Source organism: Felis catus, chromosome B4 (assembly GCF_018350175.1).
Source record: "Felis catus isolate Fca126 chromosome B4, F.catus_Fca126_mat1.0, whole genome shotgun sequence".
NCBI classification, from domain to species: Eukaryota; Metazoa; Chordata; class Mammalia; order Carnivora; family Felidae; genus Felis; species Felis catus.
This window is the reverse complement of record NC_058374.1, coordinates 90,530,397-90,546,385: the sequence shown is the minus strand read 5'-3', so window position 1 is coordinate 90,546,385 and position 15,989 is coordinate 90,530,397. Positions and strand designations below refer to the sequence as shown.

General features: G+C 37.7%; 1 protein-coding gene across 4 annotated transcripts in view; it reads right to left on the bottom strand.

Moving 5' to 3' along the window:
• MSRB3 (methionine sulfoxide reductase B3) overlaps nt 1-15,989 on the bottom strand; it is a 173,323-nt gene that overhangs the window by 118,788 nt on the left and 38,546 nt on the right. For all 4 annotated transcript variants that reach the window (XM_023257198.2, XM_023257199.2, XM_023257200.2 and 1 more), the window contains 2 exons: nt 5,831-5,939; nt 4,121-4,198 (listed from right to left, as the gene is read on the bottom strand). In XM_023257198.2, the coding sequence (XP_023112966.2) occupies nt 4,121-4,198; nt 5,831-5,939 (187 nt within the window). The remainder of the gene's footprint in view (nt 1-4,120; nt 4,199-5,830; nt 5,940-15,989) is intronic.

The following is a 15,989-nucleotide window of genomic DNA, read 5'->3' as shown; positions in this document are numbered from 1 at the left end:
CAATGCCTTCTCTGGTTTATCTGATGTGCAATAAATTCATTTTATGAAATTTTAGAAGTTCAAATAACCAGAGGGGAGAACATTCTTACTCCTGTCGGCTAATTTACTAACTGAAACCCAGGAATACTACATGAGAAATAAACTAGGTTGGTAGAGTTTGTGTATGTGAAGAAAATGTGAACCATGGAATAAATTACACATTTGGTTTATACGTAGTCCGTGAATAAGGTTCTTGTACTTGGTAAGCAGTAAGAAAGCAGTATATTGTTGAAAGGGAGCATACTCAGGGTAGAGCACAAGTTTGAAAATGAAAGGAGAATAATTGAATGGCCTTTTTTGTAAGGAAATATTATGTATACAGATATTAGTCAAATGAAAGAAGAGAATTATACACATGTGAATGCGCATGCACATACACTATGAATACTGATAACAGAAATGGCAACTGGGAAAACAATCTTTTCACATTGCTAATGATTGGACATTTTCAAATTCAGCACTTCTTTCTTTATTTTACCTTATTTTTTATCTGTTTCCCTCGCACTCTTATTTCTCATGTTGTTACTTTATTTGGTCTCTTCTGCCCCATCTTCTTCCCTTACTCCCTGCTCCCTAACAATCAAACAAAAACCCCATACACTTTCTCACTCACACCCCCCTTTGGTTCCTTGCACCTTGTGTCCAAAGTATGAAACCAACTATCTCAACAAGTTGTCTGTTAGTGATGCCATTAATTCACTTAACTAGTGAGTGGCCTTCAAACTTACTCATGAAACTCAATAAAAGAATTTTGGGAAAACACATATATTGGGATATATGTGCGTGTGTGTGTGTGTATAATCTGGGAAAATATGTATTTGTATATATACATTCTGTGCTTTTTATCAATTTATTGCCTCTCTGTCCTCTAGCCTTCCCTACTCTGCTAAAAGGGAGCTGTGACCTTTAAACATTTTTTTCTTTGTCAGCTAACATGATATGAAACTTTGTCAGCAGAGGACACAGGACAGAGACCGCGGAAGAGCAAGGTGTGTTCCCCTTGCACATCCTGAGCAAGGTGTGTTTCAGGATGTTTGCTCAGCAGGCTCCTGCAGAGCGTGTGGCTTCTCTAGCATCTGGCTTTTGCAGGGCACGTCGCTTCTCTTCCTCTGGGCCCTTGCTGTGTAGGTAGCTTCTCCAAAGCCAGGCTGCTGCAGAGTGAATGGCTCCTGCCACAGCCGGCCCCTGACAGACAGCTCTCCCAGCACCAGGCCTCTGCCCCACACACCACTCTTCTGGTGACAGGCTCCTACAGCACAAGCAGCCTCTCTGGTGCCAGGTGCTGCCTTCAGGGCCAGGAATCAGCAGCACCTGGCAGCCAGCAGCTTCCCGTGGCGCCCCCCCCCCAACCCAGGTACTTTTGCAGTGGAGTATCTACAGTGAGATACCTCCCTATACACAGCTTTCCCCAGCACTTCAGAGGGCAGATTTCCAGAAAGTCGCACAGTCATGGCACTGCGGTGATTTCTCTGCTATTTTAGGTACAGCCATGCCCTCTCCAATAAGACCCAGATCTCAGCCCCTGGGAGAGGAAAGTGGGGAGCAGGGCACACGGGGAGCTTTTCCCTGGGCTCTATCTCGGCCCTAGTGGTCGTGATTCCTTCTTCTATTTGTGAGTTTCTGTATTCTCTAGAATTTCTATTTACTCCCTGCCAGCCAATCCCTCATTACCCCAATCCTCTGTTAGAGGGAGTAATTCTTTAAATTATACTTTTCCTGTTCAAATTACTGTGTGGTTTACTGACATATACTCCCTTATATATTTTAAAGTAACCGCTAACATTTCTTATCAAAATTTCAATAATTGAAAAAATAAGTGACTTTTCTGGTGTCTGTAAATAGATTACATGCTTAAAATACATTTTTGTCAAAACCTTAAAAAGCTACATATTTAGATCATCTAGGAAGTGAAAAAGTCCACCATATAACCTCATTGGCAAAGGTAGTCCTCTCTGTTGTATCAATCAATCAAATCAAACTATCAAAAAAAAAGAGTTTTTTAAAATTTAAAGAAATATGTGGATATGTATTCTCAGGACAACCATCTCACTTAAGGAGACAGGTAGAAAATGAATAGACAGACACCAGATAACAGATGGAGAGAAAGATAAGCAGATAGCAGTCTTACCAAAACTGTCATTTTGCTTGATGCCTTAGAGATGCTATCCCAGGACAATAAATCCGAGTAAGATTTGGGATGGGTGAAAGGTATGATATCTTCTGTGAAGCGGGAGAAGGGGATTATGATAGAGCAGATAGGAAGAAAGAGGCAGCTGACCACAGACTCTCTCACGCACATGAGTTTCAGGGACGCATACATACAGAGGCTGAGGACCAGAAAATTGATTCCCTCAAAACTGTCTGTGCCCTGTGGCCCCTGAAAAGTGTTGGTGGACACCTTGCTGTCTCCAGTATGAAGACGGCAGCACTAGACCAATGAATGAATGAATGCATTCTATAATAAAGGCTAAAGCATTCCCCCTCCCCCCCTTAAATTGACAAGATAAGAGGAAGCATACAATTTAAAAATAGGGTGAGGGAGAAATAGAATAAAAATATTAACCCATATTCCTTAGAAACTTAGAAAAATTAAAGGTTTCCCTACAAGAATGCTAAAAGAAATAGACATAATGTCACATCAAATGTGAAACTCCTTGAATCTCACCAGTACCTATGTTTAAATAAAGGTTTTCGGTATTTGTGACTCAAAATCTCACATGGGTTAAATCCTTCATTTATAGTGGTTCTGTTTCTTATTTAAAACAGTAAGCTCTCCTTAGATCCACTACTCTACCGAATCACATGATACGGAAAGAGATGGGGAATCTTAAACAAAAGGCAAAGGGGATGTGGCCAATTTTTACCATTTGGGATATTAACAAGTTTAACATGGCTCAGCAACTATCTTAAGTGTTATATCAACTATTATGACACAAGCTAAAGGTGTTGAAATATAAAGATGTGTGTTTTCTGAGAGGAAATGGGTGACAATTTGAAGGGCTGGTTTTTTTTAACATGAAGAATAAATACATAAGAATTCAGAACAGATTCTCAACCAACACTAATGTGCAATAAGGTTTATGCAAGTTAAGAAAGGTTTTAAACTTTTAAAAAAAATTTCAAGGAAACTACTGTTTCCTGTTATTTCTGGAAAATCTGTAAACGCAAGTGCTTTAAAAGGGAAACATTTATGGAGAGATATTAAGTATGTTTTACATGCTACACATATCAGATTCTTGTTTGTTCAATTCCCCTAAGAAATTTGTAATTTTGCTTTAAATAAATGACATTTACCCTCAATTAAGGTTTCTGTCTTTTCATTCCCCTAAATCAGCATCCCGGTGGGAAGTACAGGGCTTCTAGGATTTTCTACACCTACATAAATAAATTTTGGTGAACATTTTCCTTTCTTGAATAAGATCCATAATCTCCAGAATACACTGTCTGAATTAACGATTTGGGTGAAAAAGCCTACGCACTGCTTGTTTCATAGGAAACTACTGGGAATCTTTAAAATAAAGATTGTGGATCAGTGCAAAAACTGTCAAAATCACATTACATAATCTGTTTACATATGTACAACTATCTGTTGGAAGTCCCATGTTACTTTTGATACAGGTACTGCACTTCCTCGCAGAAGTATGAGTAATCAACTAGGTGGCTATCACTCAATCTGAAGGATGCACACGAAGAACTTTCACCACGGCCCAATCAATAAATTCAGGGCCATCACTTGATAACGGAAAAATCAACAACTATATAAATGTTTCTATGCCCACCAAAATCTCTTTCATAGCCCTTGTAAGCACCATGGTTAATTGCGATGAACAAGTTAACACTGTGAATTTTAAAGGTCCAAACAGTGCAAAGTCAGCCAGCCTAGCAAGCTGGTAATTTATTATGAAAGTCAGTAATTACTCTTGTGGGGAGAAAACAGAAATAATAGAAATAAGAGAATTTAGTAGTATGAAGATTCTTTTTTTTTTTTAGCAGTACTATAAAGATTTTAATGCGAATGAGCAATAACTAGCTTGTTACCATCTGTGAAGTGTCCATATCCATAGGTTTTTAACATACTTACTTGAACAATGGAGTTCCACAAACGACACATTTATATATTCCAGGATCTTTGTGATGTGTATATTCTCCTTCGAAGGCACTGATAAACAAATACACAGGGCATTAAAACAATTAAACAAAGTTCGCATTATTTCTTATAGAATGTATTTGCTTAAAATAGATTTCTCTAATAAATCTTTCAAGGGCTTTTTGTCCTAAAATGAGAACAGACCAAACATATGGAAATCTGAACATTACTAATATACTTCAAATCTATATAATAAAATGTGCATATAACTACTCCAAACTAGTGCAAGTTAAATAAAAAAAAAAAAAAAACTCAAGCCATCTAGTTATGTAATGCTTAGAAAAAAATTTTTGCTATTAAAAAAAAAAACAGCTTGTAGTTCAGATTCGCAGAACAAAACATTACTACACAAGATTTCGGCCTACTCTACAGTGTCCAAGAGTGTATACCCCAAAATGCAGAAGGGTCCAAGACTTCAAGTGGAAGGAGACTTATTTTTTGGTTTGAAAAGGAATATTGCAGCTTTAAGGGAATATTTTTCTAAGTTAACAATCTTAAAGGCTAGGAGGTCATTCCACTAATGCAAATCAGCTGTGCTAGCCCAACAAAAAGTCTATGTGCTCTGCAGCTTGTTTTTATTATCCTTTCACCCTCTTTATGAGGTCCAATTTTTTTATAAACAGAATTTTTAAGAATGACCTAATCTCTAGTTGTTTGTGTGCATTCAATCATTTTGCTCGTCATGGACACAACAGGACGGGCAGAGGTCCTCCTGGGCTGAGACTGAAGCCCACCGTCGGCTCGTTGTGTGGTGAGGGTAGACTCTGTCAGAGATTCAACATTTGGCAAACTCAGTAAACAGTATATACTATGACAGGAAGAGAGTGTTGCCTATTAACAAGGACCCCATGTGTGGTAAAGAGCTCTTTCAGTTCATGAATGAAAACAAGAAGTTACATCATTAATAAATTTGGATCAGAGGTAAGTCACGGCCTTATGCCAGCCTCCATGGTATAAATTAAACAACAAAATGGTTGGACCCTGGCAAGTTACCTTTGAGCTGGAATCAGCTGAGAGAGACTTTATTCACTAAAAACGTCTTGGAAGTGAACAGACTCTTTTTTCAGGACTTAGGGCGAATTTCCAAGGACCAAAGCCATGTGAGGGCAGTTATTGAAAATTTTTGACATTCCAACCACAAATGAGCCAATAAATACTTTCTCCACATGTGCTTCAAAAAGAAATTGGAGTGGGGTAGAAAGGAACTAAATTATGCTACCTTCTTTTTGCAGCCAAAACGTCTATACTTACAATGGCCACCTTCAAAATTTCAGCGTCCTGGCACAGCGCCATGTCCCTCGTGGTTTTGCTTACTGTGATGTCTTCCCCAAAAATGTACCTAACTCGCTATTACTTCCACACATTTTGTAGTAAACTAAAAACAGGCCCTTAATAAAAGCCTTGTGACTTTACATAAGATAGAGTGTTCATTGAATGGGGGAAAGAATAAATAAAACTTAGTCTTCACCTAAACAGTACCATTTTCAACCTTTTCAAGGATACCAATTTGTAGATGTTAGCAAAGAGGTGTAGCATTCTTTAAATTAAATGGCAAGGAACAGGATTCAAAGCGGGGGGGGGGGGGGGGGCGGGGTGAAGAAAACTAGCTCTTACTTAATGACCTTTTCTCGCAGCTCATCTTACCTTTCGGTCCCTTTCTCCTGAGTGACATGGTACTGCAGGGGTGTCAGCCGCTTCCTTAGTTCCTGCTGGGAAAAGACCACCTTACAGTTCTTTTTATCCCTACATGACCCTGGAAAAAGAGAGGACATGGGAGAAGGAGGCTTTTTAGCTTGGATCCCGAATGCTTGCTTTGGCTGGCCGCCACAGCCCAGCTTTAGCAGTCACTGGTCAACCACCAGACCAGCCCCTCACGCACCAAACTTACTTCAACGCAGCTGACTATTTCTCTCCGTTTACAGAGAATGCTTCTCAAGGTTCAGGTGATTGCATGGGAGCACTGACAAGGTGCTAGAGCCAAGGATACCAGCATGGGATGGTAATGACTCACTGAACATTCACAAAGATGGCAGTACATCCTTTACGTCTCCTGAAACCATGACCTTCTTTTTTCAAATAAATTCCAAAAGCATAACTCCATTTATAAGCATTTACACTGTATATATATAAGATGATGGGCATATTAGGTTAAATAATAACTCCCCATTCAAAAACCTTGCAACTCAGTAGAATAGCTGGAAACTGTCATTTAATTTCCATTCTGGGTGATTTAAATACCATCCTTTTTTTTTTTTTAACCCTGAAGATGCATTTTTTTCCCGTGAATAGGAATTGCTGTTCTCTGTGATTGTCAGATACTGCACTAGGTTCTGTGGAGCCCTTAAAAATGAATGTCTTTTAAAGATTGTATCTTACCAGGTTAAGCAGGCAGCAAGAAAATTTTAATAGACTCCAGAAGGCATTGACACTTAATGTAGATTCAATAAGTTCCAAAGAAAAGGTGAGAAAAATAGGGAGGGGGGAAAGACAAAGAGAAGAAGAAAAGTGAATGTGATTTTACTTACAGACCTACATCTTCTGTTTGCAAAGTGTATCTAGGAAGACTTCACTGAGTATATTTGAATGGTGAAATGATTTTAATGTGATTTTAATAACAATGGCATCTTTTATTTCAACCTATACAGACTGCAGTAAAATGTTCAGACAACACCTGTTTATACGTAGTATTTTATTTTACCTACACAAATGAATTGGAAAAGAAATATAACTCTGAGACAGGGCAACCCTTACTCACTACAGTCAAATTGCTTTTTTTTTTCCTTTTGTCATCCATCACAGTGGGAAAAAGGCTTGCAGTTGGCCCCACGTGCAAAAATCTCTTATCACGTTTCGAAGTTACTGAAAGAAAGCTTGCTTCGTTCCCTGAATACTAAACTCAACTTCTGTGAAATAAAAAAGAATTCTGATTTAGAATAGAAACGTTTTCTACTTCTTTTACTTGTCAGTCCCCCAATGTCATAGTATGTGAGATCACTGAAATTAAACCAGGAGAAAACTGACTAACCAGTTACCCTGATTGTGGGATTGAAGAAGCATATCAGCTTCCAGGATCAGGGCCACCAAGATAGAGTGGTTGATTCTCTATGAGAAAATACAGAGGCGGGAAGAGAGCTAAGCAGAGCCAAAGAGAAAGTCGCACCTTGGAGCAGGCCTGTGGGTTGTCAAACAGCGCCTCTCCTGACCTTCCACAGAGCACGCTGGCCCTGCTCTGGCCTGGAAAGATCCACAGGAACAGCTGGCATCTCACTAATGGTGTGCTGGTCTCTCATCTCAGTGGAACCCATATTATACTAGGCTTTATCCAAACACCTACTCCTTACACTTGTAATATTTCCAAGGGGTAGATGAGAAGTGTTTGTCCTGTCAGAACAAGCCTCTCCAGAGCCTGAGTGCTGAGCTGCTCTTTGTTACGTATCAGTTGACTGGGATAGCTGAGTTTCTGCTCCGTTCACTCTAGACTTCTTAAAAATTATTATTATTTTTTTTGTATTTCTTTATCAGTTGGAAGGGTTGTACCTTTGTGGATTTTGTTAGACTAACTGCATGTCTAACGTGACAAAATCTACTGGTTAAATGTATTCCGTCCAATGGCATGGTAATTAAAATCTATACAACTAGAATTAAACAATGCTGTCCAAAATATTTTTGTTAATATATGTTCATTCATACAAAAAGACCAATTGTGTTCCCAAAGTTGAGAGAACTAAGCTACCCATCTGTATGTCATTTAGTACAAGAGAAGCAAACTGCAGGTTTAAATTACATGGTATTGGATTGCAATTTCCTAACATTGGATGCTTTTCTGCTTTTTTACCTTGAGTCATTTACTAAGGAGTGTTCATAAAAAGTAGCTTAAAGCACAGATGCTTGCAAATCGTTTAGGCAAAGATGTTTCTCTCTTTTTCATTCTGCCTCTCTCAAAAAATCTCCCTTTTCTGAAGAAAGAATAAAATTGTTGGTCAGTATTGACGAACCATGTCAAGCATTTGTACAGAGAGAAAAGGTAAAATTGAAAACATCTGATTGAAGTAAATAATACAAACATAAAAGCTTTAGTCGTGAATGAAGGGTATTGAGGAGACCTTATTTCATAGATTAGAAATTACTTTTGATCTAAACATTCTTAAAAACAGATTGTTTTCCACTATGAACCATCTCATTAACTGTGCTACAGAGACCTCGTTTTAATGGCAAGCTCTGAAAGGGTGCTGCTGTACTCTTTTGTCAGACCCCATCTGATTTGGGAGGGGGATAAAGATTTCATTCCAGCTTTCTTTGTTTGTCTTTCAAGAACCACTAAAGCAGCATTCACACAAATTTTGTAGGAATGTGCCCTATGTCATAGCCTACAAATTATTTGGTTTTGGTGCACTTAAAGGTCATCTTCCAAATTAGCAAAATTTTCCTATATCCTGGCTTTTCAACCTTAAATATAAATATTGTTTCCTAACTGTAAGTGAGGTGTTGTTTTTTTTTTTTTTTCTTTAAGAAATGCTAGTGCTTATTTAAAGTTGTCAAACTTTGTACGTTTTCATTCTTTGGTCATACCACGTTCTCAAAATAATTAGGTTTTTAAAGTGTACCTAATAGCAAAAAGAAGGATATGGAGACTAGAACAGCTATTGTGATTTTATATTAAACAACCCGGTGAGCAGTTAGTCAGATTTTAATCAATTTCTTGCCACATAGTTTAATAATACACTTCCTGGACAATTGAAAGCTCTACCATTACATTAGCTCTTCCAGCATCATAACTGAAAACTGACATGTATAAACACAGAAAGGCTTCTCTTTTGTCTCTGATTTCCCTTCTCCCTCTCAGACTCACTTCCCTGAAGTCATATGGTGCCACTGTTAATTTTGAAGAAATTATTTCATTTTGAAATTCTACAATAATTCATTGGATGGTTTCCCTTTACTATCTTCACTTAGGAACTGTAATTTTCTTATTACACAGGGTAATTTAACATTAGTATTATATGACATCTGTTCAATGACCTCTAAATTGGCTTAGAAGTATGTTACGGAAAGATTTTTCCTTTATTTAAATGTTTAATAGAGTACTTTGAAGGCACAAGTGAGGCTGTGTGTATATATATAACTGCAACACAAAGTATATTTGAGAGGGTGACACTGCCACTCTGGTATCTAATCACCACACCATTCCCTACAGAGCAACTTTGGTATAGATAAAGATCCATCTTGAACGCCCTGCAAGGGTATTTATTTACTGAAAGACGCCCCAATTCTCTTTTATATTAACGCCTGTTCCATTGAGGCTTGCTGCCTCAGAGCCAGTATTATCTTGAAGCTCCAATGGAAAGCTCTTGCTCTAAGTAGAAACAGACTTTCAGCAGAACTCATGTTCTGACTCTGCCTGCTTCCCACTCATGTGACCTTAGGCAAGTCGGTCTCTTAGCCATGTACTGACACCCTCACAGGCCTGCTGTAAGGATCACAGCAATTATCGCTGAGCAAACACTGTCCGAGTAAATGCACTATCACATTATCGTTCTGAATACAGTAAATTCTGAAGTCAAAAATGTATTCTGAAAGGTAGCCAGGTCAAGTATTTCAGCGTGCTGCAGTATCTTATTCGTAATTATTTTTCTATAATAATTCCCTTAGAACAGTATTTTTCCCACAAATTGTCTTTAAGAATGATTAAAATAAGAATTAAAAGAAAACTAAAATTTTGAGTATTTACTATGTGCCAGGCACATTTCTAAGCATTTTTACATAACCACATTTAATCTTCTCAATAATTCTAACATATAGATATCATTCTCATTCTGCAGATATGAAAACTGAGGCTCAGAGAGGTTGTAACATAACTTAATAGGGACAAACAGTAAATAAAATTATCGACTCAAACCAGGGCTCTCTGACTGCAAAGCCCATAGTCATTATTCTGTGAGGAAAAATTATGCTACAACGTCCTTCTTTCTTCTTAAATTATGCAATAACTTTTAGCTCCAAAACTACCGCTAACAAGATAATAAAGGAGAAAAGTAATAACTGCCTCAGTACATCCAGAAAAATACCTTTGTCTGCTAGCCAATGTCTGTTTTCCCTGTGTTCATTCCTTCAACATAGGGTCAGTGACAAGGTTCAAATGGGATTCTCACAAAGTCTATAAAACGTTGAAAGGCTTTTTAACTTCCTGTTAAGAAGTAAATCAGATCTGTTACCTAAGTCTTAGAACACTTTTAAGTCATAAATCTTACATTCAGTGTGAAAAATCAAAACAAAACAAGACCTAAAGATCCCATAACTTTAATTTTGGTTCTAGGATCAGAAAAAAAAAAAATGAAACTATTAAATATTTCCCCAAGATGATAAATAAATAAAAGATGACAAGAGCATCTTGTTTTGCTTTGACCTTACCGGGTTTAAACAGTAAAATTCATGTTAAAATAGCTTGCTACTATATTTCAAAGTGGTATACTCTGATTTTCATTACAACGTTCAATTTTCTGTTGGTTATGAGTCTGTCATATTGGAAAGCTGAAAACTATCTGGATATGATAGTGTTAGAAATTTCTAAATTAAGTGGTCATTTACAAAAGCCAAATCTGGCCCATTTTTAGAAGAGAATGTAAAATGTATTCCATGAACCCCTTTTTCATATTTGTTTGTCTGTTTTGCGTTCCAATAACCAATAAAGGAAATGTCAAGCACAGGGAAGAAAAGCTCCCATGCTAGCAGAAGCATACCCAGTTCTGGTTTTTCTCTCCAAGTGGACCTACACAAGAAGAACATTCCCAGGATTAACATGCAGTCATGACACTTTTGCTACAACTGTGGCTTCCATGAAACTAGGGCGGCAGAGCTTACTTACAGGGACACTGATCCAGCGTTTTTTTTCTTACTGTTTTTTCAAAGTCATCAAAAGTGTTGACTGTTAACACAGTGCCAGGTACTGTGCTAAGTAAAATATATTCAATCATTCCTTCAGTAACTATTAAGCACCTACTATATGCTGGCATTATTCTAAATACTTAGGATATACCAGTGAACAAAATAAAGATCCTGTTCTCATGGAGCTCCCACGAAAGCAGCAGGGGTAGGGGAAGATAAAGAAAAACACAATGAAAACAAGTGAGTAAACTGGATAGCCTCTTAGAAGGTGGTTAAGTACACAGGAAGGAAAAAAGCTAAACTGAGCACAGCAAAGACTGGGAATGCTAGAAGTCAAGGGCTATAACCTTAAGTATAGTGGTCAAAGTTGGCCTCACTGAGAAGATGATATTTGAGCAAAGTTCTGAAGGAAGGGAGGAAGTTGGTTGTACAGACATCAGAGGGGAGGGCCGTCTGAATACATGCAGGACAGGCCCAATGCAAAAGATGGGTATACTAAATTAATGCTCTAGCGGTAGAGACAACATACATGGTAAAACCTGAACGTGAGTGGAGCAGAAACCAACAATTTAAACATGCGAAGCAAATGTTTTTAAAACCAGGAGATTTACAATTAACGTATCAGGCCAGGCGTTGTCTGGCATCACTTCTTACTCCCAAGAGAAAAACGTTAGTGAATGTCCTTTTTAGCAAAGTACTATCCTCAAAATAGCTCTCAGAGAGTATCTGTCTGGCTGAACTTTGAACCCAGCATCGGACTGCAGCCTCTGCTAATTTGCTCTGTGTAATTAATGTCATCCCTTTCAGACTACAGATTGTCATTCCAACCTGGAGTCATGTGTAAGAGGATACTCAGATGTTTTTCAGTGATAAATTTTTGATGGACCCAGAGAGCAAAATCCTATGGCCAAACAATGATGCTTTTACCCTCCTAGAACACCCCAGTCACTCTCCCCTTCAGAGTGTTCTTGTAGGTGATGTCAGGGAATATCCATAACTAAAAAGACTATAAAATTTGTACCTCAACTTGGTTTCCATCTTTAAAAAAGATAGTTTCTACACTTAGGTTCAGTTTAATTTTATCTATCCTCCAAGTCTTAAATATAATACAGAGAAAATAAAATTCCAGGTCTTAGGAGTCAGAAAGCAAGACAATAGTTTCTTCTTAAGTTCAAGATTTTTTTTTCTTTTCTATATGTGAGAAAAATCATGTCTTTGTCATAGACGTTATCGCATTTCATGCCTTCTCACTGCTTTTCTATTACTTCACATAAGACAGTTCTACACATCAGTTTCAGTTATATTCTACTGATGCATGCGCAGAGTTCTAATTAACATCAATGGACATTATAAGCATGCCAAAGCAATATGCCATTTTAAACTTCTTGAATTAAACAAGACCATATGTTTTAGTGGAGCATAGTTGAATGATAAAATTAGTCTTCTGGTTTCCATACTAAAGGTTTGAATAGATAAACTGAGAATATACTTTCAAGCAAGTTTTCCTTCCAAGTCTACCTACCCTAATAAATTAATCCCTACTCTGATAACTCCATTCCTCTGGATACCCTTAGTACCAGTGCATTTACTCTGCGAGGTGCTGTTTACATAGGCTAAGATAGCATTTTACAATTATTCTCAAATGCCTTCAGGCATTTCTGCTTTATCTTCCCAGACTATAAATTCTTTGACAATATGTTGAGCCTCATATTAATTCATACTTTCTACAACCACTTACTAAACATCTACAGTGAATCAAGAACTAAGATGCTAGAAAGTCAAAACATGAACAAGTCGAGGAGAGCACCCATTCCAGCACGAAAGATAAGAAAAGCAATCAACACAATGTATAGTCATACGGTGAAAAGTATGTGCAAACTTCTGTGCATGGAGAATTGACAAAGAAGACATCAATACTCTTAAACTTTGCCCATCTAGATTGGCTAGGTCCAGTTGTAATGAGATATGGAAAGCTCATAATTTGTAGAAACAGCATCTAAGGATCAGAGGGCCAGGGAAGATTCAAATAGAACAGAGACGCTCCATCTACACAAGGTGAGATGTAGGGTGATCAAATGTGCCCACGTCAAGATGGTAACTACCCTGCCCTGACGAAAGGAATGCAGACGGTCTTTCTTGTAAGTGGTATCGGCCAACTTACCAAAGTAAAAACAGCCAGGATAAAGTTGTAGATTTAGATTTGGAAGAGGAGAAATTAGGGAGCTAAGAAATAAGGCAGTTTTAATATTAAGGGGAACGTGTGCAAGCATTTTCTCACTGGAAGTCAACGGGAGTAAGTTTATTTCCCACAGCTTCCAAAGCCTATTAATATGGTTTAAAACTCTAGCCTCTAATAGTAAGTTCTCCTATGTGGAGATGTGTGACTTTCTTGAGAGGAGACATGGAGAGTTTTACCATTATGTGCATTCTGATGAAACATTCACCTGAATGACTCCATAAGATAGAAACCACATTTTGCATTTCTTTTACTTGTGTGTTGCAAATTTTTAATTGTTGAATTCAGGCGTGGTAATAATTGTATCAACATTCTTTAAGTACTAAAAGAATTAAACAGTACTTTATCAATTCTTCAGAATGTAATGCAAATATCAACAGCAATGATTTTTATATTAATGTGGACCAAAAGCCTAGAGTTTAGGAAAATATTTAAAACATGTCTTGATCCAAAAGCATTTTCTTGCTTGCAAAACATATGAGTAGAAAGAGAATTTTTAAAGGAACTGCCATCATCAAGTGACAAGAGTGGAAGAGAAAGTCACTTAACTTCAAGTCTATCTGATTGCATGTGAAATGTCTGACAAAGTTGGAGTTCCCTGTTTTTAATTCTTTTTTTTTTTTTTTTCTAGTATGGGTCTTCACTAGAACATCATAGCCCATACAGGGAAAGAAAAAAAAAATTAAAAACAGACAGGCTCATTTCCATTCTGCATTTCACATGCAATCAAAAAAGACTTGCAAAAAATAGCTCACTCCCCCATTCTCCCTCACCCCCTTGGGAGCACAGACTGCAGGGAAGATGAGGGGTAACCATCCACAAGAAGGAAGGATAGGATCCCTCGCTTAGATGATCATGCAGAATTTTGTTTAAATGTAACATTAAGAATACTTCATTAGAAAGAAAATAAAATGTATATTGTCTAAGAGCTCAGCTTTGTAAATTTCCAAAATTACATTACTGCTCAAATCAAATTTAAAATCTAAATTAATTCTAAAACAATGGGCAGAAAACAAGTCTACAGTTGCCACTCAATGGTCAGCTGAATTTGAGTCCATATGTTCCAGAAAAAAATGTGAAAGCGTCTGGAGAAAAAAGTCAAAAAATCTCACATTTTTCTTTGTCACCCGGACAAGTAAAGGAAAGCTATAAGGCTTCTTCTGAACTATACAATCTCCTTGAAAGACAGTGCACGTATATATGTTGGTTATCTTTGTACTCCTAGCACCTAGCAACGTGCCTGGGAAAGAGTAAGTACTAAGTAAGTATATCTTGTCTTGAAAGATTTATACAACTCTCCATTTTAATTAATTATATTTAAATTTTCTTCCTAAAAGATGTGTTCTAACTGATGCCTTTGGCTATGTTTCTTGGAAGTTAGTTTAAAAACTACAACAGGGGCGCCTGGGTGGCTCAGTCGGTTAAGCGTCTGACTCTCGATCTCGCCTCGGGTCATGATCTGGCAGTTCGTGAGATACAGCCCGACGTCAGGCTCTGCGCTGACAGCACAGAGCCTGCTTAGGATTCTCTCTCTCCCTCTCTCTGCCCCTCCCTTGCTCGCTCGCTCTGTCTCTGTCTCTCTCTCTCTCAAAAATAAATAAGTAAACTTTAAAAAAAAAACTGCAATAAATAGGGGTACCTGGCTGGTTCAGTCAGTGGAGCATGTGACTCTTGATCTCTGGGTTATAGATTCAAGCCCCACATTGAGTGGAGAAATTACTAGAAAGAAAGAAAGAAAGAAAGAAAGAAAAGAAAGAAAAAAAGAAAAAAAAACCCTACAATAATATTTAAAATCAGTGAAAAAAAAATGATGACGGATTAAAATATTTTTGCCTTTATTACTACTCTGAATCCTTTATTACCTCTCTTGAGTTCTACATTTGAATCTATTATTATGGCTAATACTCCATTAAATCTCTGGATTTAAGACTATGAGATTACCTAATCCAGCATTCCCCAAAATGTAATCTGTAAAACACTGGCTCTAAAAAAAACACTAACAGGTTGTTCTTGTGGGGAGCAGGGGGGGATTGGCAAGAATAAGTTTCCACAGTCCAACCAGACTGGAAAAATCAACATTACGCGGGCTTTTTAATGAAGATCTCAGAGATTTTCTTAATGCTGATGTGCATTATTAAGTATGTGGTATTCTGACACACCATTATTTTATGCTCCACTAGAAAAGTTAAAAAGTTGCCAATGACACAATATTTTCTCACACAATGGTTTAAACTGCATCCTGATTATCGAGATGATAAAATGTGAGAATAGAATTGATACAATATGGTAGTATGCAGTTTCTCAATTTGACAATGAGATCAGTTTACATGGCTTTAGTAGAACCAGTGTTCCTCCGGTTACAATTCGGAAAGTGATAAACTCCTAGTCCAAAGTTCTCATGAGGAGACCAAGGCCTAACAAAGTTACTGGACGTGGTCACACACCTGGTTAATGAGAGCCAGGCTCTCTGGTCTGCAGTGTTCCTGCTTTAATTTAGTCATTCATTACATTTCTTTCTTGAACTCATGCTTTGTTGTGCTTTAACATGCCCATTTTTTACTCACCCATGTGCTCACAGTCCATTCCCACCCCCATGCCGCCATCCCCCCACCCCCACCACTTCCTGCTAATTACATCTACACATTCCTTCAATATCCTTCAGAAGAACTGTCATTGCTTCAGATC